Source organism: Schistocerca piceifrons, chromosome 1 (assembly GCF_021461385.2).
Source record: "Schistocerca piceifrons isolate TAMUIC-IGC-003096 chromosome 1, iqSchPice1.1, whole genome shotgun sequence".
Classification (NCBI taxonomy): Eukaryota; Metazoa; Arthropoda; class Insecta; order Orthoptera; family Acrididae; genus Schistocerca; species Schistocerca piceifrons.
Genome location: NC_060138.1, coordinates 237,814,495 through 237,840,062, shown reverse-complemented (window position 1 = coordinate 237,840,062; position 25,568 = coordinate 237,814,495). Strand labels below are relative to the sequence as shown.

The window sequence follows — 25,568 nt, the reverse complement described above, 5'->3', positions numbered from 1 at the left end:
CCGAAGTTAAACATTCAGTTAAAAGCAGGTATGGGTATTTCAAGCAGCCCAACGATTGGTCGCCGTTCTTGTGATGTCCCTATGATGACAGTTTGCATTTCTCTCTGATAAGTTTTTTGACATTTCAGCCTAACGCAGTGACTGGACTCCGATGATATTATCTTAACAGGCAGCGTTTTGCAGAGCACTTTGACTCCAACAGTACTTTCTAATCTTGCAGCATTTTTTATTAACACCGACCACAGTGAAAGGGGATGGCATACGCTTGGATGCTTCGACTATTTCGCTCAAATTTTCGGCTATTTCAATCAGTGCCTTTGCGTTCCATAATCTAAAATTTTTTGTTGACTTACCTGGCTCTTACAACAAAACTTTGGATGCTGTCTCTCGACTCGGATTTTTTACACTTTCATCCTCTTAACAGATGTGTATGATCAATCTGAATCGAGCTGTAGCAATAACTCAATTTCGAAAAAACTGACTTACCTAGATTTTTCCCCTGACTCATCAATTGTTCGGCTAATGATCTTTAATCAATATGGATTGTCTTTTTTCATGTCACTCAGAATTGGACCATGGCGAGAGCCAAAACTGGACCACTTCTGTGTTATTATAAGTCGCAAAAATTATAATACGTCGTTGTTGCAGATCAGCCACTGACAATGAGACGGCTATGTTTCCTTCTAGGAGATAGCTCTGTGTATTCTTCATGTGCACATGGTTGTTTCCCCTTTCAGTAAATCTCCCTCATCTGACAGCGGTCTTCTCCTTACGTGGGGACAGCAAAGTGCCGTGTAGCCCATCAACTACACACTAATACTGGAAGTGCGTGGGAGCCCTGTTGCAGCAGTGTGCGATTAGAAGCTGACTGTCGTTCCTGGCCGTAGTAACTTGTGGAGAAACTTACTTTAAGATGAGTTCACAGTCATGAAATTGTGTTTTGACACACTTAACCGCAATCTGAAGCAATGTCACATAAATCACTGTCCTTTGAATGGCTGCCTATGACAAAATTTCCAGTGAATTACTATGCTAACCACCGCACAACCTCGTCTCGTAAGGATCACCAGCGAAGAACAACAGAAAATTCGAATTTTGAACAACTCCCTCTTACAGTCAAGTCTCACGGTTCTCTGTGAGCTGTTAGCCTTTATTTTCTCTCTATAGTGACACCTGTTAGCGCCCTAAAGAACGATGCCTTCAAGTCTGATCGTCTGGGCAGCAAACTTTTCATACAGAAAATTCACGAAAGTGCTAGATGCAAACAACACGAGCATACTTCCCCAGATTCGTCTCGAAAGCCTGCAAGATGAGTGGTATTCATAAAACAAAACAGCTCCTCTTCTTCTTATTTTATTTTACGTCACAATTTCAGTAACATAAGAAGGTTAATAGAAGAAGAGGAATGATTTGTGGGACATCTAGGAATTGGTAAATTGCCACTGGAGAGGCTGTATTCAAAGATGCAAATATACAAAACTGATTATACAGGATGTACCAGGTATGTACACATCAAAAAGTTAACACAAAAGATGGCGAACAGCGTCAAACCAGTCAAAAGACCGATGATTTAAAAGACAAATTATAATTTACTTTTCAGTGTTAATATACTGAATATCGAAAATTTATTTTAACTACATAGATCACATAATTTAGTTACACGCCTACGCAGACGATTCATTTGATTAAATGCTACCATTACAGTCATTACTTATGGATAATGTATGTATTTTCCACGCACATTATGCTTCACGCGACAACAGGGGACCTGGCATATCCCACCGTGCCCTCACCACACATCAGCTTGGCCGTAGCATAAGGCTTCCGTACCATTTTCCGCATCAGATCAATGCAATCATGGGAAAAATATGCAGCTACTTTTACACAGCACATTAGACAATTGGTATGAACCGAAAATTATACAGTTACATCAATAAAATGCAGGGATAAAGATGAAGCAATATTAAGACATGTCACACGCTGACATATTGCAGTTATCTTCGTCTTACATACCTTACTCTTCCTAGGATGCAGTGGAATGTATCGATTGATGCCCTAATTGTAGTGACCAGCATATAGTAGTAAACATTTTGTACATATTTCCTGTACTGGAGAACTATCTGTCTTTTAATTGTGATTAACTGAAAAACTCACAGTTCTTATTCTGCAAGGCTTGTGAACTTTATTACAGAGGTAATATTACACCAGCGAACAGAAATGTACAACGGATAGCAAGTGGGTTACTGTGTAGCCTGCTGTCGTTTGAAAGGCACCCGTTGCCCTGTGAGACGGCAGCGAACCCCAGAAGACGTCAGCTGCTATTTCTGAGAGTGTGCTTAGGCCCTTCCTGTGACCCTCTCCAGGAGAGCGCGCCGCAGCTGCCCCCTGCTGACCTTCCCAGAGGCCACGCGAGGGATGGACTCCACCAGGAACACGCCCCCATGTAGCAGCTTCTCCTCGCTGCCGCACGCTTTCTCTGAAAGCAACAACAAGTGACGATCTTTATTGTACTATCTTTATTTCACTGCGATGGGCAGTGGGTGGACTAGCCTAGATTAGATAGACTGCAGTGGTGTAGCATATAAGGTGTACATTTCTCAGGGCAGGGATAAAAACACACCATGCGTAGGGGTAGCTGGTCACTGTCAGTTCAAACTCTCCCGTGAGGAATGTCATTATGAAGCACCATGTATGGTCCGAATGTCAATAACCATAATGACAAGTAATACCGAGCAAATTTGAGAGCTGTTGGAACAATATCAGCGATTCTATCTGATTGTGATGCTGTAGAAATTAATGGGGATATGTTATCGTCAATATTAAAAAAGATTCGAATGAGCGAAATTTTATTCTTAATTTATGCCCCCCCACCCATCGCACACATACTCAGATAAGGAAAAGGGAAAACATATGGAATTTGTTCAATCACGAGATCTATCTTCATTAGGGATGCGACGTGGTTCTGTATGTTTGATCTAAGGTAAGACAGGAAACCTTTATAATCATAGGACACTGTTGTCCGCTTACTATTTCAACGTAAAAGCAAAGAAGTTCACCATCAATGGTCTTATCGTTTTCAAAATAAGTCTTCGTTAGCACTTCCCAAAAATTTTAGAAATATCACCAAAACTGTCTGTGATACGTAAAGCTGTCAGGTGCAGATTGAGCCTGTTGGTGTCGCAGATACAACACAATAGTTCCTTTAACTTCGTACAGGTTTATCATCTCCAGTCTCACTAGCCTCTCAGTTTTTCTTCTTTTGTTTATTTTTTGTTGGTGCGGTGATACATATACTGACTCAATACAATTGTTGAGTTATATGTTTTGCCAACATTGCGGAAACTGATTTCCCTCGCTAGGATGCTCTATGCGGAACGCCTAATGACCTATGATGTATAGAATAATCCCGTGATGAAGTAGACAAACTATCAGGGATGATGGAGAAGGGTAACTGTAGCACTTTAAGGTAAGGGGCCCCCTAATCATGGAACGAAAGCAAGACAAAATGTCTACCAAACACAGGCCCCAACTGCATAACCCGAGACCTATGAACGCTTGCTCACGTTCGATACTGTCAAATACATCACTCCAACTGCAAACTCCTTGGTTTCAAAATTTCCGGAATAGACAATGTGGGCCAGATTGGCTGGAAGAAACTGAATAACAAACCAGTAGGAAGATTTTAGGATCCACTACAAACAGCATCACCATCAAGACAAAAAGCTGAATCATTCCTGAAGATCACATACATAGGTTCCTCTGAATATTACAGACTCCTTTGTTCGTAAACTAGTTATCACTGGATTTCCTTTTACCGAATTTCTTGATGTATGACATTATTAGTACTTATTGTATACTAATGAATATCTAGACACACACAAATCTTTAGCACATTGTCAACAAACAAACTTTCAGTAGGTCATAAACAAAACAGTGCACAAAACAGATGTCAAACAGCAGCAAAGACGGTCATCTGCAGACGTTGTAAAACAGCAGTGTTGCCAACGTAAACAACATATCCCAAACAGAATCGCTGAAAGCAAATGTTTCCCTGTTATTTTGCGACATACTAATGGTTTCCTCTAATTTAAGTAATTGGGGCTTTCAGGAAAAACTACAGACTTTAACAAAATTTTAAAAAGAATTTCGCTTTTGTTCATCGTCGTAAAGCACCCCATGTCCTTAAGGACTGCAGTAGAGGTTTGTGTGTGTGTGTGTGTGTGTGTGTGTGTGTGTGTGTGTGTGTGAGTATGCAATGATGGAAAAAACTGCAACACAATGAAGTAGTTTTGTAGGCATGTTTCTACATCTGAAAGACAATGTCAGCTCAGATTTGGCATCAGTCGCATACGAGTAGCGCTAGTAGCACCACTATGAGAATTAAAATAAGGTTTGCTTTAAATACAAGCTGTTGCCTTTGAGATTGTACGTGCTGAGTTGATGTTAGTCAAGTACGTCTTTAAGGTGACAAAGTCGCCATTATCAACACATAGGTCCTATAATAATGCTATGACAAGTTAGATATTCCTTCTGCGATATTTCAGACAGACTTGACAGGAACATAGCCACTGTACATGATTGCTCGCAGCGGTGACCACCATAATGTATGGTCGCAAGGAGACTAGCAGGCTCTGAATGGCCATGCATGACTACTGAGAGGGTAGATCATTGTGTTTAATGTATGGATCTGGTGCATTGTACTGGATCTGCAGTAGCAGTTTACAACGAAGAGCCAAAGAATCTAGGACACTTGCCTAATATAGTGTAGGGCCCCTGCGAGGACGCAGAAATGCTGCAACACAAGGTGGCATGGACTTGACTAGTGTCTGTAGTAGTGCTGTAGGAATTAACACCATGAATCCTGCAAAGCTGTCCATAAATCCGTAAGAGTACGAGGGGACTGAGATCTCTTCTGAAAAGCACATTTGCAAAGCATCCCAGATATGCTCAATAATGATCATGTCTGGGGAGTTTGGTGGACATCGGAAGTGTTTAAACTCAGAAGAGGGTTCCATGAGCCACTCTGTAGCAATGCTATGGACGTGTAGGTTGTCGCATTGTCCTGCCGGAATTGCCCAAGCCCATCGGAACGCACAATGGACATAAATGGATGCAGGTGATCAGAGATAAAGCTTACAAACGTGTCACCCGTCAGAGTCGTATCTATACGTATCAGGGGTCTCTACCACTCCAACTGCACAAGCCTTACATCATTACAGAATCTCTACCAGCTTGAATAGTCCCCTGTTGACATGCAAGGTCCATGGATTCATGAGACTGTCTCCATACCCGTACACGTCCATCCGCTTGACACAATTTGAAACGAGACTCGTCCGACCAGCCACATGTTTACAGAAATCAACAATACTAAGTCGGTGCTCACGGGCTCGGACGAAGCGTAAAGCTTTGTTTCGTGCTGTCATCAAGGGTACACAAGTGGACCTTCGGCTCCAAAAGTCCATATCGATGATATTTCGTTGAATGGTTCACACGCTGAAACTTGTTGGTGGCCCAGCATTGAAATCTGCAGAAATTTGCAGAAGGGTTGCACTTCTGTCACGTTGAACGATTTTCTTCGAAAATCGATGGTCCCGTTCTTGCAGGATCTTTTTCCGGGAGATTTGATATTTTAGCGGATTCCTGATATTCACGGTACACTCATCAAATCGTCGTATGGGAAACACCCCGCTTCATCGCTATCTCGGAGATGCTGTGACCCATTCATCGTGTGCCTACTATAGCACCACATTCAAACTCACTTAAATCTTGATGACATGCCATTGTAACGGCAGTAACCGATTTAACAACTGCGCCAGACACTTGTCTTATATAGGCGTTGTCGACCACAGCGTCGTATTCTGGCTGTTTACATATCTCCAGTTTTGAATACGCATGCCTGTACAAGTTTTTTTTTTTTTGGCGATTCATTGTAGCAGGAGTGACACAACGAAGTTACAAATCGTTTACTTTAAGGACAGCTCCAACCCAGATTTCCTGTAATGTGCATTCCACTGACCCCAAACCAACGCCATTTGTAGCTCCAGTGGTGACAAGCGAGAGCTTATTGGAGGGCAGGGTGGAGGGCAGTTGTGTTTCCAGATGTAAGGTGGGTCCTTCTCCCCAACAGTGACGGCTATGTGTTCGTTAGGAGGCCAGTTGAGGAGCTGTACTCATCCTGTCTAAGTGCTAGACACTCTGGGCTACCTAATCGTCTCGGGTGCTCTCTCGTAGTTACCCTGACTGCAAATCCGTACATCAATCTGGCGTTCCAACCTGTTGTGCTGACATTTATGAATACCATTACAGGAGGTGTTTTCCATATGGGTGATGCTCACCCGCACACCACCGTCATGGACCAATATTCTCAACAGACTGTTGACATGTTGCCTTGGCCCCCTCGATCACTGCATTTCACATTTGCAATGAATTATCTTGTGCTTCCATTAGTCTTGCAATATTAATATGTTTCTTAGAAAATCTCGTTACTCTACATTAATTACTTCTTTGTGTTGCGAATTTTCCCCATCAGCATATATATATATATATATATATATATATATATATATATATATATATATACCGAAAGGGGGTTTTGCCTCACCTTTGACCAGTTGCTTCAACTCGTCAGGAGTGACGGTAGCGCCTTGGGCCAGCACGACGAAGGCAGCTGGGTGCTCCTGGTCCTCGTCATGTGGCAGGCCCACCACCACTGCCTCCGACACCTGCGGGTGTCCCAGCAGCCACGCCTCCAGCTCTGATGGTGACACCTACCAACACAGTCACTCCCCTCACCACCGCAAAATACTTGCAGTACTCAATAGAAAACAATGCTTATTGAGATAAAATGGGCTTAACGGTAGCGTCTTTGATTCATACCCAAAACATCTTCGGTTCTGGGATCGAATCCTCTCGCTGCTTAAATTATGAATAATAATCAGCATTGGCGGCCGAAGACTCCCGGCTTAAGAAGTCACCCTCATTCTGACAACGGCCTTGTTAAAGAGGGCGGAGGAGCGGACAGAGGTTTAGGGCAGCATCTTGTCCTAGGGGTGGGAAATTGCCCCTAAAGGCGGAAGAATCAGCACTGATCAACAACATGAGGATGCAGAAGGATTGGGAAACCACTGCATTAAAGGCACGTAACGTGTCTCCACAGGCATGTGGCCTGTAATTGAAGAAGTGTCATGATGATCTATCCATTGGCAAAATACTCTTGAATAGTCCCACATTCGGATATCCCGGAGGGGACAGTCAAGAGGGAGGATACCATGGGAAAAAGATTGAATAATCACCGCAAGGACAATGCTCTCCGAGTCGGGGTTTCGAATGTCAGAAGCTTGAACGTGGTAGCGAGTCTAGAAAATCTCAAAAGGGAAATGCAGAGGATCAATCTAGGTATAGTAGGGATCAGTCAAGTGAAGTGGAAAGAAGACAAGGATTTCAGGTCAGATGAATATAGCGTAATATCAACAGCAGCAGAAAATCGTATAACGGGTGTACGATTCGTTATGAATAGGAAGATAGGGCAGAGAGTGTGTTACTGTGAACATATTAGTAACAGGATTGTTCTTATCAGATTCGACAGCAAACCAACACCGAGAACGATAGTTCAGGTATACATGCCGACCTCGCGTGCTTGAAGGTTGACAGAGAAAGTGTTAGAGGATATTGAAGAGGTAATACAGTATATAAATGGATATGAAAATCTAATAGTCATGGGGGCCTGGAATACATTTGTAGGGCAAGGAGTAGAAGAAAAGGTTACAGTAGAATATGGGCTTGGGACAAAGGATGAAAGAGGAGAAAGACTAATTGAGTTGTGTAACAAGTTTCAGGTAGTAATAGCGAATACTATGTTCAAGAATCACAAGAGGAGGAAGTGTACTTGGAATGGGCAGGGTGATACGAGAAGATTTCTGTTAGATTACGTCATGATCAGACAGAGATTCCGAAATCAGATACTGGAATGTAAGGCGTACCCAGGAGCAGACATATATATATATAGTATTGATGAAGAGTAGGCTGGAGTTTAAGACATTAGTCAGGAAGAATCAATACGCAAAGAAGTGGGATACGGAAGTACTAAGGAATGACGAGATACGTTTGAAGTTCCCTAACGCTATAGATACAGCAATAAGGAATAGCGCAGTAGGCAGTACAGTTGAAGAGGAATGGACATCTCTAAAAATGGCCATCACAGAAGTTGGGAAGGAAAACATAGGTACAAAGAAGGTAGCTGCGAAGAAACCATGGGTAACAGAAGAAATACTTCAGTTGATTGATGAAAGGAGGAAGTACAAACATGTTCCGGGAAAATCAGGAATACAGAAATACGCTGAGGAATGAAATAAATAAGAAGTGCAGGGAAGCTAAGACGAAATGGCTGCAGGAAAAATGTGAAGACATCGAAAAAGATATGATTGTCGGAAGGACAGACTCAGCATGCAGGAAAGTCAAAACAACCTTTGGTGACATTAAAAGCAACGGTGGTAACATTAAGAGTGCAACGGAAATTCCACTGTTAAATGCAGAGGAGAGAGCAGATAGGTGGAAAGAATACATTGAAAGCCTCTATGAGGGTGAAGATTTGTCTGATATGATAGAAGAAGAAACAGGAGTCGATTTAGAAGAGATAGGGGATCCAGTATTAGAATCGGAATTTAAAAGAGTTTTGGAGGACTTACAGTCAAATAAGGCAGAAGGGATAGATAACATTCCATCAGAATTTCTAAAATCATTGGGGGAAGTGGCAACAAAACGACTATTCACGTTGGTGTGTAGAATATATGAGGCTGGCGATATACCATCTGACTCTCGGAAAAGCATCATCCACACAATTCCGAAGACGGCAATAGCTGACAAGTGCGAGAATTAGCGCAGAATCAGCTTAACAGCTCATGCATCCAAGTTGTTGACAAGAATAATATACAGAAGAACGGAAAAGAAAATTGAGGATGCGCTACATTACGATTAAATTGGGTTCAAGAACGGTAAAGGCACGGGAGATGCGATTCCGACGTTGCGGTTAATAATGGAAGCAAGACTAAAGAAAAATCAAGACACGTCCATAGAATTTGTCGACCTGGAAAAGGCGTTCGACAGTGTAAAATGGTACGAGATATTTGAAATTCTGAGAAAAGTAGGGGTAAGCTATAGGGAGAGACGGGTCATATACAATATGTACAACAGCCAAGAGGGAACAACAAGAATGGACGACCAAGGACGAAGTGGTCGTATTAAAAAGGGTGTAAGACAAGAATGTAGCCTTTGGCCCCTACTGTTAAATCTGTACATCGACGAAGCAACGATGGAAGTAATACACTCCTGGAAATGGAAAAAAGAACACATTGACACCGGTGTGTCAGACCCACCATACTTGCTCCGGACATTGCGAGAGGGCTGTACAAGCAATGATCACACGCACGGCACAGCGGACACACCAGGTACCGCGGTGTTGGCCGTCGAATGGCGCTAGCTGCGCAGCATTTGTGCACCGCCGCCGTCAGTGTCAGCCAGTTTGCCGTGGCATACGGAGCTCCATCGCAGTCTTTAACACTGGTAGCATGCCGCGACAGCGTGGACGTGAATCGTATGTGCAGTTGACGGACTTTGAGCGAAGGCGTATAGTGGGCATGCGGGAGGCCGGATGGACGTACCGCCGAATTGCTCAACACGTGGGGCGTGAGGTCTCCACAGTACATCGATGTTGTCGCCAGTGGTCGGCGGAAGGTGCACGTGCCCTTCGACCTGGGACCGGACCGCAGCGACGCACGGATACACGCCAAGGCCGTAGGATCCTACGCAGTGCCGTAGGGGACCGCACCGCCACTTCCCAGCAAATTAGAGACACTGTTGCTCCTGGGGTATCGGCGAGGACCATTCGCAACCGTCTCCATGAAGCTGGGCTACGGTCCCGCACACCGTTAGGCCGTCTTCCGCTCACGCCCCAACACCGTGCAGCCCGCCTCCAGTGGTGTCGCGACAGGCGTGAATGGAGGGACGAATGGAGACGTGTCGTCTTCAGCGATGAGAGTCGCTTCTGCCTTGGTGCCAATGATGGTCGTATGCGTGTTTGGCGCCGTGCAGGTGAGCGCCACAATCAGGACTGCATACGACCGAGGCACACAGGGCCAACACCCGGCATCATGGTGTGGGGAGCGATCTCCTACACTGGCCGTACACCACTGGTGATCGTCGAGGGGACACTGAATAGTGCACGGTACATCCAAACCGTCATCGAATACATCGTTCTACCATTCGAGGACCGGCAAGGGAACTTGCTGTTCCAACAGGACAATGCACGTCCGCATGTATCCCGTGCCACCCAACGTGCTCTAGAAGGTGTAAGTCAACTACCCTGGCCAGCAAGATCTCCGGATCTGTCCCTCATTGGGCATGTTTGGGGCTGGATGAAGCGTCGTCTCACGCGGTCTGCACGTCCAGCACGAACGCTGGTCCAACTGAGGCGCCAGGTGGAAATGGCATGGCAAGCCGTTCCACAGGACTACATCCAGCATCTCTACGATCGTCTCCATGGGAGAATAGCAGCCTGCATTGCTGCGAAAGGTGGATATACACTGTACTAGTGCCGACATTGTGCATGCTCTGTTGCCTGTGACTATGTGCCTGTGGTTCTGTCAGTGTGATCATGTGATGTATCTGACCCCAGGAATGTGTCAATAAAGTTTCCCCTTCCTGGGACAATGAATTCACGGTGTTCTTATTTCAATTTCCATGAGTGTAGATAGGTCTAGTAGTGGAATTAAAATTCAAGGTGAAAGGATATCAATGATACAATTCGCCGATCATATTGCTATCCTGAGTGAAAGTGAAAAAGAATTACATGCTTGGGTAGCTCAGTTGGTAGAGCACTTGCCCGGAAAGGCAAAGGTCCCGAATTCGAGCCTCGGTCCGGCACACAGTTTTAATCTGCCAGGAAGTTTCAAGGATTACATGATCTGCTGGACAGAATGAACAGTCTAATGAGTACAGAGCATGGATTGAAAGTAATCAAAGAAAGACTAAGGTAATGAGAATTAGTAGAAATGAGTACAGCTACAAACTTGGCATCACGATTGATGGTCATGAAGTAGATAAAGTTAAGGAATTCTGCTACCTAGGCAATAAAATAACCAATGACAGACAGAGAAAGGGGCACATCAAAAGCAGACTAGCAATGAGAAAAAGGGCATTCCTGGCCAAGAGAAGTCCAGTAATATCAAATATAGGCCTTAATTCGAGAAAAGAGAATCGAAGCATTTGAGATGTGATACTATAGACGAATGTTGGAAATTACTGGACTGATAAGGTAAGGAATGAGGAGTTTCTGCACAGAGTCGTAGCGGAGAGAAATATATGGAAAACACTGATAAGGAGAAGGGACAGGATGATAGGACATCGGTTAAGACATGATAGAATGACTACGATGGCACTAGAGGGAACTGTAGAGGGCAAAAACTGTAGAGGAAACAGATTTTTGAATGCATCCAGCAAATAATTGAAGACGTAGGCTGCAAGTGCTACTCCGAGATGAAGACGTTAGCACAGGAGAGGAATTCGTAGCGGGCCATATCAAATCAGTCTGATGACTGATGACAAAAATAAAAAAAGTATAAGATGGACAGCAAAGAAACAGTACTTGGGGAGACCATGTTCGCTGCTTCCGTGAGATTGGATAAGGTCCTTGGTCATGCCAAATGACGAGAACCTCAATGACTGCAACCTTCATTTTCTGTGACGAACTAGGTTTCCTTAGCTGGGGTCTGGTGATCACCTCATATCTTATGTCACCTTATACTCTGGGCATGCTTGAGTGACCACTGTGCAGTGTGACAGGGTACATCGCGTGTCACAGATGGCAGAGATCACGACTTAACCGCCTGGATCTTATAGATAGTATACACTTCTATAAGGAATCATTGAATCTCAAGGTGTGCTTTGTGCCCATAAAATGGATGGTGCTTGAGGTGGAGCAGCTGTTGATGGGTAACTTTTGAGAAAACTCTTGCACTCCAATGGAATAAGCTTTACACCGGTAAGCAGAGCTGTGTCTTTGTGGATACTTATATTCCTAGCTCCTTGTGGGATGTCAGTGAAGTCTACATCAGTTTCAAGCAGTTGCAGTGGTTTGGATGAACTCTTAAGCAGCATTAACACACAAACCCCAAGATGACCTAGCATGGATAGTCCATCTGAGACGTCTGTTAATATAACATACCGCAGTTATAGTAACAGACCATATCCTGTACTGAATAATTTGTTCAACGTTATTAAGAGTGCGTAAGGTTCGTTTGATTACCTTCAAATTTTCTCTCTCCGGCTTCAGGCCATGAGTGACCTACCGGGACCATCCGACCGCCGTGTCATCCTCAGTGGAGGATGTGGATAGGAGGGGCATGGGGTCAGTACACCGCTCTCCCGGTTGTAAGATGGTATTCTTGACCGAAGCCGCTACTATACGGTCGAGTAGCTCCTCAATTGGCATCACGAGGCTGAGTGCATCCCGAAAAATGGCAACAGCGCATGGCGGCCTGGATAAATTTCAAATTTTCTACACTAATAAAACTTTAGGACTTATAAGACAACAGAAACCCAAGAAGAGACAAAGTAATTATGAACTTCTGATAGTGGTAATAACAGCTAACCAAGTAAACAAGGTGTTACAAGCTCAAACAATTGGAGAGTATTCCATCAACAGTGGGTAGCACACAGCTTTATATTAGTGAAAGGTTTTTGTAATCTACCGCAACATGATGCCTGTAGATGATCTACAACATAAATGAATAAGCAAAGGTGTCATCTATGAAAATCATCTTATGAAAACTGAAAATGCAGAGCTCGAGAAGACAGCTATCATTCTTAATTTCTAATTACCACAGTTGACCGAGCACATACAACAGGTTTTATCTGCTTTACAGTTAGGAAATACGTTCCTAACATTGAGAGCTGCTTTAACTGCCAAAGCTTTGATGATAGGCAAAAGTTAGGCTCCGTGCCGAAGATGCAGTCTAGAAGGAGATACTAGTCGTACAACGTATTTATCAACCGCAAGTGACACAATTTCCACATAAATAAAGAAGTTTACCAGTATTGTTTCAGAAGTATCATACCTCAGAAGAGACAGTAGGTGGGCTAATGCATTTACTTCGCTTGAACTTCATCATTTCAATCACAGAAATTTTGAAATAACATAATCGCTGAACTTATTGTTAGAAAGGCGAGTACTGTTCTGTTGCAGCGCTCGTCACAATGTACTTCAAAAACGCTGTCTCATTCATGTGTCATGCAGTCTTGTCAGTGGCAGACTTGTTTACAACACGGTAGTTGAAGATGCACAAACAATGTTTTAGCGTTTATGTATTTAGGTAACACAGGTTACCGTAAAATACGGAACAAGGGCCTCAACTAGTTCCAAGACATAGTGTTGTCTTCCTAGGAACACAATTCCTTAGTTGCGTTATACAACAGTTGTTTTATAGCTGTAGCGCAATGTTTCTGCGACGGGAGTTGTCATTGAGTGTTTATTTCAAATGATTCAGATGGCTCTGAGCACTATGGGACTTAACTTCTGAGGTCATCAGTCCCCTAGAACTTAGAACTACTTAAACGGAACTAACTTAAGGACATCACACACATTCATGCCCGAGGCAGGATCTGAACCTGCGACCGTAGCGGTCGCGCGGTTCCAGACTGCAGCGCCTAGAACCGCTCGGCCACTCAGGCCGGCGAGTGTTTATTTACTTACATATTTTTAAATTAATGCTATTTGTGTGCAATTTTATGCTTTCCTTACGAAATGTGGTTTTCAAATGTTCCCAGGTATTCAACCAAGTGGCGTCGTCCAGATAGTGCCATCAAATTGACTTTCCAGCAAGTTATCCTACCGAAAAATCGCTCAATCTGGACCACGCTACTTGGTTTAATAACTGAGATTTCAAAAACGTTATTTATGTTATCTGATATACGTAAATTTCATATAAACGTGTGAACTGTTTACGTTTATTAATTTTTTACTCAAGTAGTATGGCTAGAGAAAATAATATCAATGTGAAATCATAAAAACAAAGCAAACCCCCACAGGTGATTCAGACAGCAGAAGAACAGTAGTAAGTGAAGAAACGTATATTTGTGTTCGTTGGACTGATCAAAGCTTCGACTCATGAGAGAGACAGATAAAGTCATGGTAATACACAGTAATAACTGTGAACCATGGACCTTGCCGATGGTGGGGAGGCTTGCATGCCACAGCGATACACCATAGGTGCAACCACAACGGAAGGGTATCTGTTGAGAGGCCAGACAAACGTGTGGTTCCTGAAGAGGGGCAGCAGCCTTTTCAGTAGTTGCAAGGGCAACAGTCTGGATGATTGACTGATCTGGCCTTGTAACAATAACCAAAACGGCCTTGCTGTGCTGGTACTGCGAACGGCTGAAAGCAAGGGGAAACTACAGGCGTAATTATTCCCGAGGGCATGCAGCTTTACTGTATGGTTATATGATGATGGCGTCCTCTTGGGTAAAAAATTCCGGAGGTAAAATAATCCCCCATTCGGATCTCCGGGCGGGGACTACTCAAGAGGATGTCGTTATCAGGAGAAAGAAAACTGACGTTCTACGGATCGGAGCGTGGAATGTCAGATCCCTTAATCGGGCAGGTAGGTTAGAAAATTTAAAAAGGGAAATCGATAGGTTAAAGTTAGATATAGTGGGAATTAGTGAAGTTCGGTGGCAGGAGGAACATGACTTCTGGTCAGGTGACTACAGGGTTATAAACACAAAATCAAATAGGGGTAATGCAGGAGTAGGTTTAATAATGAATAGGAAAATAGGAATGCGGGTAAGCTACTACAAACAGCATAATGAACTCATTATTGTGGCCAAGATAGATACGAAGCCCACACCTAGTACAGTAGTACAAGTTTATATACCAACTAGCTCTGCAGACGACGAAGAAATTGAAGAAATGTATGATGAAATAAAAGAAACTACTCAGATAGTGAAGGGAGACGAAAATTTAATAGTCATGGGTGACTGGAATTCGAGTGTAGGAAAAGGGAGAGAAGGAAACGTAGTAGGTGAATATGGATTGGGGCTAAGAAATGAAAGAGGGCGGCGCCTGGTAGAATTTTGCACAGAGCACAACATAATCATAGCTAACATTTGGTTTAAGAATCATGAAAGAAGGTTGTATACATGGAAGAAGCCTGGAGATACTAAAAGGTATCAGATAGATTATGTAATGGTAAGACAGAGACTTAGGAACCAGGTTTTAAATTGTAAGACATTTCCAGGGGCAGATGTGGACTCTGACCACAATCTATTGGATATGACCTGTAGATTAAAACTGAAGAAACTGCAAAAAGGGGGGAATTTAAGGAGATGGGACCTGGATAAACTGAAAGAACCAGAGGTTGTGCAGAGTTTCAGGGAGAGCACAAGGAAACAATTGAGAGGAATGGGGAAAGAAATACAGTAGAAGAAGAATGGGTAGCTTTGAGGGATGAAGTAGTGAAGGCAGCAGAGGATCAAGTAGGTAAAAAGGCGAGGGCTAGTAGAAATCGGTGGGTAACAGAAGAAATATTGAATTTAATTGATGAAAGGAGAAAATATAAAAATGCAGTAAATGAAGCAGGCAAAAAGGAATACAAACGTCTCAAAAATGAGATCGACAGGAAGTGCAAAATGGCTAAGCGGGGATGGCTAGAGGACAAATGCAAGGATGTAGAGGCTTATCTCACTAGGGGTAAGATAGATACTGCCTACAGGAAAATTAAAGAGACCTTTGGAGATAAGAGAACGACTTGTATGAATATCAAGAACTCAGATGGATCCCAGTTCTAAGCAAAGAAGGGAAAGCAGAAAGGTGGAAGGAGTATATAGAGGGTCTATACAAGGGCGATGTATTTGAGGACAATATTATGGAAATGGAAGAGGATGTAGATGAAGATGAAATTGGAGATACGATACTGCGTGAAGAGTTTGACAGAGCATTGAAAGACCTGAGTCGAAACAAGGCCCTGGGAGTAGACAACATTCCATTAGAACTACTGACAGCCTTGGGAGAGCCAGTCCTGACAAAACTCTACCATCTGGTGAGCAAGATGTATGAAACAGGTGAAATACCCTCAGACTTCAAGAGGAATATAATAATTCCAATCCCAAAGAAAGCAGGTGTTGACAGACGTGAAAATTACCGAACAATCAGTTTAATAAGCCACAGATGCAAAATACTAACACGAATTCTTTACAGATGAATGGAAAAACTAGTAGAAGCTGACCTCGGGGAAGATCAGTTTGGATTCCGTAGAAACACTGGAACACGTGAGGCAATACTGACATTACGATTTATCTTAGAAGAAAGATTAATGAAAGACAAAACACCACATTTCTAGCATTGTAGACTTAGAGAAAGCTTTTAACAATGTCGACTGGAATACTCTCTTTCAAATTCTAAAGGTGACAGCGGTAAAATATAGGGAGCGAAAGGCTATTTACAATTTGTACAGAAACCAGATGGCAGTTCTAAGAGTCGAGGGACATGAAAGGGAAGCAGTGGTTGGGAAGGGAGTAAGACAGGATTGTAGCCTCTCCCCGATGTTATTCAATCTGTATATTGAGCAAGCAGTAAAGGAAACAAAAGAAAAATTCGGAGTAGGTATTAAAATGCATGGAGAAGAAATAAAAACTTTAAGGTTCGCCGATGACATTGTAATTCTGTCACAGACAGCAAAGGACTTGGAAGAGCAGTTGAATGGAATGGACATTGTCTTGAAAGGAGGATATAAAATGAACATCAACAAAAGCAAAACGAGGATAAATGAATGTAGTCGAATTAAGTCTGGTGATTCTGAGGGAATTAGATTAGGAAATGAGACACTTAAAGTAGTAAAGGAGTTTTGCTATTTGGGGAGCAAAATAACTGATGATGGTCGAAGTAGAGAGGATATAAAATGTAGACTGGCAATGGCAAGGAAAGCGTTTCTGAAGAAGAGAAATTTGTTAACATCGAGTATAGATTTAAGTGTCAGGAAGTCATTTCTGAAAGTATTTGTATGGAGTGTAGCCATGTATGGAAGTGAAACATGGACGATAAATAGTTTGGACAAGAAGAGAATAGAAGCTTTCGAAATGTGGTGCTACAGAAGAATGCTGAAGATTAGATGGGTAGATCACATAACTAATGAGGAGGTATTGAATAGGATTGGGCAGAAGAGAAGTTTGTGGCACAACTTGACCAGAAGAAGGGATCGGTTGGTAGGACATGTTCTGAGGCATCAAGGGATCACCAATTTAGTATTGGAGGGCAGCGTGGAGGGTAAAAATCGTAGAGGGATATAAAAATCTTAGAGGGAGACCAAGAGATGAATACACTAAGCAGATTCAGAAGGATGTAGGTTGCAGTAGGTACTGGGAGATGAAGAGGCTTGCACAGGATAGAGTAGCATGGAGAGCTGCATCAAACCAGTCTCAGGACTGAAGACCACAACAACAACTACAATGTGTGGACTTTGGATTGAAGTGAAGGTAGTGAGTTGAACGAAAGTGTCACACTTGCTTTCATTTGACAGGTTGGTGACATGTTGAGCGGGAGATAGGTGGAGGCTCTATAGAAGATGTCAGAAACTAATCATCAATGCTGGAAGTAGTTTTAAGTGAATCTATGTTGTTTATGAGTTAAAATTTAATAGGAATAGTTAAAGAGCTTGTGTACCCAGCGTGATGTTCTTATGCAAGTAAATATGTTATTTAAAAGGGCAATGATACAGTGTTGTAGAAGAAAAAAAGATGTGGCACAAGATAATGTATAAGGATTTCGTGTGCTTTGTAATGAATAAATGATCGTCCATTTGTTCATAGAAAATTTTGGTGAATTTACCACTACAACTGAACTTCCTGCTATAAACTACATTACCAAATTTTCCAATTTACTGCCATCATCATTCATTTAACAAGTATCTTTAATTTTAAAAGCTAATTTCGATGTATTTGTGAAGGAGAAGTTGCCATATTGTATACAGTCGCCACACGGCACGTGCTAGGCACATTTTACTTGCATATATCTCTGAGCACAAAAAAAAGACTGGCAGTAGAGGTGAAGCAAAAGTAGACTGAAATACATGTGCATTAAGAGTGTATCAATCATTTATACTCCCATACAATACACGAATTAAAGACTTCCTTCCTTTACTTATTGAAACAAATTGTTTTAAAAAATATTCTGAAACAATTCTGTCTTGAAATTATGAGAACTCTACAAGCGACAATCTTGTGTATTTTAATGAAGTTTATATATATTTTTAATTCAATTTTACGCTCAAGTATGCTTTAGAAGCAAGAGGATAGTTTTACACGAAGTAATGTGGAAAACTGTTGCAGTTATTACTCGCAACGAGTAAATCTAATGTACGTAGCAGAGAATAGGATAGGATTCTAGTCTCCAGAACTAGAACTCACGTGGACACCGCGGTATTTGACGAGTTCCTTTACTCTGTCGACGACGTAGAAGTTGCCATCCGCATCATAGTGGCCCACGTCTCCAGTGTGGACCCAGCCTTCCTTGTCCGTGTACTCCTCTGAGAAGCCCCATCCTTTGAAGCACAGCTCGCCGTCGACTCCTGGACCGAGACGCTTCCCGGTCTGTAAGTCCAATACCTGCGGACAGAGCAGTCCAAAATCTTAGGAGCGCACAGAGCCAACACTTCAATTAACGCCTAGCACTGAGTCCAGGACAAATACCTGGAGAAATTTCTCCCGTGAAACCCAGCAGGCTTTCATTTTAATCGTTTGTTCTGGTAAACACCACGATTACCCGTACTATCGGTTCCTGCCCATGCGAAAAATGGATTTACTTTGCCACGCGCTAACTTCATAAACCGCAAGACCAACATGCATCAATTCTCTGGTAGGAAGACGGCAGAGACATAACACGTAGGAGAGAACAGCGTTTTTTCAGATGACCCGAACATTCTTAAACCAAGAATTGCTCTTTTTTTTAACTGTGTAGTAATGTGAACATATACAGAGTGAGTCACCTAACGTTACCGCTGGATATATTTCGTAAACCACATCAAATACTGACGAACCGATTCCACAGACCGAACGTGAGGAGAGGGGCTAGTGTAATTGTTTAATACAAACCATACAAAAATGCACGGAAGTATGTTTTTTAACACAAACCTACGTTTTTTTAAATGGAACCCCGTTAGTTTTGTTAGCACATCTGAACATATAAACAAATATGTAATCAGTGCCGTTTGTTGCATTGTAAAATGTTAATTACATCCGAAGATATTGTAACCTAAAGTTGACGCTTGAATACCACATTTTAGCTAAAGACATATGGAAAGAAGTGGATGATTACTAGTATTAAACATACCAAATTGGAATGGAACAACTTCACTGAAAATTTAGCCAGCTTAAAAAATTCCCTTGATATCTAAAATTGCTCATTCTATACACACATTATAATCTGATCGTGTAAATTTAGCGTATTTACCTCGTTTTTTGCAGTTCCTTGAAGTGGCTAACATAATCTGTGAAGTATTGGATCACAGTAGGGTATACTATGCACCAAATAAGTTAGTTTACTTAATTGGGAACTGGTACACCATAAAAGTCGAAACTGGTGATAGCTGCATATTGCAAATTTTTGTACATCTATTTTAAGCTTATTTTTGACTGCAGTTGGAGCTAATAACAACCAAAAACTCTACACAAGCCAAACAACGTGAACAAGATACATTTATTAATTAGGTAATGTTTTTCTTCACTTGCATCACTAACGATTCCTTATAGAGTCTGATTGGAAGGGTTGGTAGCGAAAAAGTGTTTCCACCATCGGGACTGGGAGGAGGAGAAAAGGTCTTTAACAAGTTCCGCATGATTGAATTTCGGAGTGGGTAAAAAAGTGAGTCCTTTGGAAAAGACTACGTGGCTAAGACTTTTGAACGAAAAGTTCGTGATTGTGCGTCGGATCTGTTAATGTTCTGCATTCTGTGTTGTGGTGGCAGGTAGTTTTGGCGGGTGAGGTAAATGTAGAAGGTCTGCGAGATAGGGTTTGTGGGCTATGACGGGACGTGCAGAAGGTTTAGAGGTTGTTGTAGAGGTGGTGGACAGTGGTACTCTAAGGCGGGAGTAGGAAGTGAGCAGGGTGGAGAGTTTCTTCAGGCGTTCTTATTAAGTTTGAATTGTGGTTATATTTACTGGAAAACATTACTGATGTGCTCAAAATTAATCGTTGATGTTGTTTTTGACAAGATAGTGCTTACTTTAAATTGATAACCTCTTTAATGAAGCACAGTTTGATTCAGAAATGAGAGAAGTACAGTACTGGCAATTACAGAGTACATAAAAGTGATACTTGAAACTCTTGACAGGGATGATTGTGTTACGGACATTTTCTTACACTTGTCCAAGGGTTTTGAACTCGTGAACATTAAATGCTATGGAGAAAGCTAGAAGCGCTATGTATAAGAGTTCAGTCTTACTTTGCAAAACAGGGTGCAAAAAGTAGAGATAGTTTACAAGACTGCTGATGGTAAATTTTTAGTAAACCAACTGTCAGACATGAAATGAATAAACGTAGGTATACGTCAGGCTAGTGTATTGGTTTCAGTTTAGTTCTTAGTATACATATCAATAACTTTCCAGACGACGCAAGTCATGGAGAAAATGTTCTCACTGCCGATGACACAAAGATCATAGTAACTGATGAAACATCAGAACGCCTGTTACAGATAGAAAATGAAACCCTTAAGAATGTTTGCAACTGGACAATACATAATAAATTGACTTTGAACATTAGGACAACGGACATTATGTACTATACCATAAAGGAGAAGCAACACTGTCATTCTAAGCATAGATGATAAATCTATAGACTATGTAACAAACACAAAGTTTTTATCGATCAGCATTGGTTGGCAGATAACGTGGAACAAACATACAAATATACTGGCCAAAATGTATGTCACCAGTACGTTATGCTCTTAGAATGTTAGCATTAGTTTGCACTAGCTGATGTCTTGTGGTGACATACTATGTCCACTTTTTAACTATGGGATTCTTTTCTGGGGATCGAAGGCACGAAACATAGACATGATTTTTAAAGTGCAGAAAAGCGCCACAAGAATAATAATTGGAAGTAGTAGTCGAGATCATTGTAAAGAGCCATTTAAGAAACTGATCATCATCATTGTAGCAAGTGATTACATCCACCACTTGTGGTGCATATCAGGGGGAATATTACTAAGTACTGCACTAAGAATTCTGTACATAATCCTAGAAAAAGGGCCAGTTTAGAGCTACAAGAACCCAGGAAAAAGAAACAAAAAATACATTGTCTAGAAGTCATCGGTGGGTATCCTGTGAGCAACAATGAAGAACGAAACTATGTTTTATATTGCAAGTTACCTGAAACAAGTTGTGTGTAAATAAAGGAATATTATGCAACAGGGATTTACCGAATGACGCAGTGTATCTGTCAAGACGCTGACCACATATTCACGGATCTGCTCTTTCTCGCCATCCTGATTTGGGTTTTCTGTGGTTTCCCTAGACAGGTAGGGTAAATGTCGGTGGTTTATTAATCAGGGCCACTGCCAACCACCTTTCTTATCCCCATAGACTAAATGTTTTATTTATTTTTGAAAACATTACTAGAAAAATCAGTGAGCTCAATATAATATTTGAAATTAATTATAACAGTCTGGATCAAGTACATTAAAAGGTGATGAGCATAATCACTCTGAAGCTTGCATTTCTAGCAATATGAAAATTTTACGAAATGCACCTAAAGGACTATTTCTTCATACGTTTGAAGAAATCGAAATTTACTCACATCATAGGCCTCACCTATTATAAACGAAAATCTAGACTTCAATGACAAACATTTCCTTGAGCTTTTCGACGTTCTGCTTTAAAATACTTTCTCTGTTGTTTTGATTTGACGAATGTGCAAATCTGTTTTACACTTTTCTTCGCACTCTTTTCACTATAACCCATATTATTGTTCTTCTTTGTTATTGTATTTAAATGTTCTGGTTCATAACATGTTTTCTTCAATTTTATGTTGTTTACATATTTGTATAATTAGATTTACAAATTACTGACCGCATATTCCAGCCATAGCACTGCCTTTTTAATTCCTATTTGTCCTTCAACGAGTCATTTCAGTTTATTACTTTTTGAGATTAAATTTAACTAACTCATTTTAGACATACGGGAACGTATGTTCCTTTAATACTGCTCGCCTCTCATACCACTATTGTTACTGTTTGCTAGCATACATCGATCTGCAACTGTTGCTATAGATCGCTACGAACTGCTTATTTCAATACTGAAGCTACAAAGTGGCTAATACGCTCCGGTTTAAGATAGTGGAAAATGTTGTACCCATTGCCTCATTCTACCTTCCTCAGCAGCTTAAAAAATGTTCCCAAATATTTTGGCATGCGAACATATTTGCGCCTTTTATGCTGAGGGAGAACGAGAGAGTGGCGGTGGAAAAGAGACGAATAAATAATAAATACTGGAGGTTAGTACACACCGGTTACGGTGTAGAAGATCGAAGTACGCACATGGAGTGTGAGAGAAATAGTGGGACACAGTGGCAGTGGAACATAGTGATTGTGACAGAACAGCGCTAGGAAAAGAGTTAAAGAGACAGTACCAGTGGGAGAGGAAAAATGAGACGAAGAAAATGGCAGTGGGTGAGTGGCAGTGAAATGAGCGACAGAGTGTATGACAATGAAAACGCGGAAGAGAGTTATTGGCAGAAGAGACAGCAGTAGTGGGAAGGATCAAGCGAGATAGTAGCAGTAAGAGAGAGAGAGAGGAAGAGCAAGACAGTGACAATGACAGTATTAGTAGGATAAAGCGAAGCAGACTGCGGCTGCAAGATAGTTAGACACAAAGAGATAACTGCAATGAGCTGGGCTGAATGAGTGATCGAGAAAGGGCAACTTGGAGTGGATTGGTGTGAGCGACTTATAGGATGGAGCTTGTGACAGTCAGAGGTGGGTTGCACGTTAAAAAGGATGCGAATTTGTTCGCTTGCCACAATACTCGGGAAAATTTTTGTTTAAAAGTTGTGTTGGTAGAATGAGGCAGCTGGTATCCAACTTTCCAGTTCGAGTCTTTAATAAACAGGAGCATGTTCGTCCTTTTTGTGCTTCGATAGGAACATTTTTCCGCTGGTTGTGATAGATGGCCGAAATCCAGAAAGGTACAACTACAAATGAAGTACTCGTCATTTCGACTGCAATTGTGAAAATTAACACTGGCATATGTAGCTAAAGAGGAGAGCATGGCAAGTGTCATCACCCAGTTTCCCAGGAATTTCACTTAGCGGAAGAGGAGTCGAGCGAATACGTGTCTCGGCTTATCGGTAGATACTCGACAGTTTCTGAAAAACCGACGGTCAATGTTTTCGATGTACTTTATGTGCCTTTTACCAGACAATTTCCTCAGACGAAATGGTGAATAAGCGGTCAACGTCGCGCTACCTCTGGCACTGGTATCGATAGTCACTTCATTGTGACGCATCTTTGGTTTTCCTGGTTGAGGTAGGGAGGTTGTGAACGGCACGTGACAGAAGGAGGGGGGCTGGAGCAGCAGTGCCTATTGGCTGTGTTTGGCTGGGCAGACTTGAGTTGAACAACGCATGTACCCAGCAGAATCGCCGAGCGACTTGTCAAACAGTGGCCAAGGTGACGAAGGTCGTCCTCTGGAATTGGGGTGACGGGAACCTCCTTCCGCTATTTTAAAACGCGTTAAATGGATAACTGACGGTGGTGAGAGTGCGCCGTAGCATACTGCCTACTGACATTCTAATTTGCCTTAGATTGAAAGTGACCAATGGTTGTTAGTACATCTTTTTTGAAGCCACGTGATTCTGTTAATTGGTAAACCGCTTGTGTACACCCGCTTGGGGTGCGATGTTGGGTGCGATGTTATGAATTGAAGTGGTAACACCGGTGACTGCCACTGTACCCGGTGGCAATGTTACGCTATTGTATCAGGTACTGACTATGAATTTGAAACCTAAATGTAATTTAGTAAGTTGATGTGTTTTAGTCATAACTGAATTTCGTAGGGTCATCACTGAGTAAAATTTTCTGCTTTAACGAGTGTTTGCTGAGACTTTTTTTTAGAAATTGTTATTCATGCCTCATGCGGTTTAACTGCAACTGCTCTGTTTGTACTGCACCTTCTCAGTTACGTGTACTCTCTTATCATCTTACCTAGACAGAGGCGTATGTTTTCACTATGAACCACAAAGTGCATTCTAAGTATCTCTGTCAATTTTAGTGAGTTTTCCTGATCTTATTAAAAGACTTGTGAAGGGGTTTATACAGGTCGGTCCATTGATAGCTACTGGGCCAAATATCTCACGAAATACGCATCAAACAGAAAAACTACAAAGAACGAAACTCGTCTAGCTTGAAGGGGGAAACCAGATGGCGCTATGGTTGGCCCGCTAGATGGCGCAGCCATAGGCCAAACGGATATTAACTGCGTTTTTTTTAAATAGGAACCCCCATTTTTTACTACATATTCGTGTAGTACGTAAAGAAATATGGATGTTTTAGTTGGACCACTTTTTTCGCTTTTTGATAGATGGCGCTGTAATAGTCACAAACGTCTAAGTACGTGGTATCATGTAACATTCCAGCAGTGCGGACGGTATCTGCATGGTGATACATTACCCGTGTTGAAATGGACCGTTTACCAATTGCGGAAAACGTCGATATCGTGTTGATGTATGGCTATTGAGATGAAAATGCCCAACGTGCGTGTGCTATGTATGCTGCTTGGTATCCTGGACGATAACATACAAGTGTCCGGACCGTTTGTCGGATAGTTACGTTATTTAAGGAAACAGGAAGTGTTCAGCCACATGTGAAACGTCAACCACGACCTGCAACAAATGATGGTGCCCAAGTAGGTGTTTTAGCTGCTGTCGCGGATAATCCGCACATCAGTAGCAGACAAATTGCGCGAGAATCGGGAATCTCAAAAACGTCGGTGTTGAGAATGCTACATCAACATCGACTGCACCCGTACCATATTTTTATGCACCAGGAATTGCATGGCGACGACTTTGAACGTCGTGTACAGTTCTGCCACTGGGCACAAGAGAAATTACCGGACGATGGCAGATTTTTTGCACGCCTTCTATTTAGCGACAAAGCGTCATTCACCAACAGCGGTAAAGTAAAGCGGCATAAAATTCACTATTGGGCAACGGAAAATCCACGATGCCTGTGACAAGTGGAACATCTGCGACCTTGGCGGGTTAATGTATGGCGTAGCATTATGGGAGGAAGGATAACTGGCCCCATTTTATCGATGGCAATCTAAATGGTGCAACTTATGCTGATTTCTTACGTAATGTTCTACCGATGTTACTACAAGATGTTTCACTGCATGACAGAAAGGCGATGTACTTCCAACATGATGGATGTCCGGCACATAGCTCGCATGCAGTTCAAGCGGAATTGAATAGCATATTTCATGACAGATGGATTGGTCGTCGAAGCACCATACCATGGCCCGCACGTTCACCG

At 42.1% G+C, this 25,568-nt stretch overlaps 1 protein-coding gene across 1 annotated transcript in view; it reads right to left on the bottom strand.

The window, feature by feature from the left end:
* Window positions 1-2,336: 2,336 nt before the first annotated feature.
* LOC124804317 (4-coumarate--CoA ligase 1-like) overlaps window positions 2,337-25,568 on the bottom strand; it is a 73,363-nt gene continuing 50,131 nt past the window's right edge. Inside the window, exons 5-7 of the mRNA XM_047264745.1 lie at window positions 18,454-18,651; window positions 6,602-6,767; window positions 2,337-2,476 (exon numbers count right to left, since the gene is read on the bottom strand). Of these exons, the coding sequence (XP_047120701.1) occupies window positions 2,337-2,476; window positions 6,602-6,767; window positions 18,454-18,651 (504 nt within the window). The remainder of the gene's footprint in view (window positions 2,477-6,601; window positions 6,768-18,453; window positions 18,652-25,568) is intronic.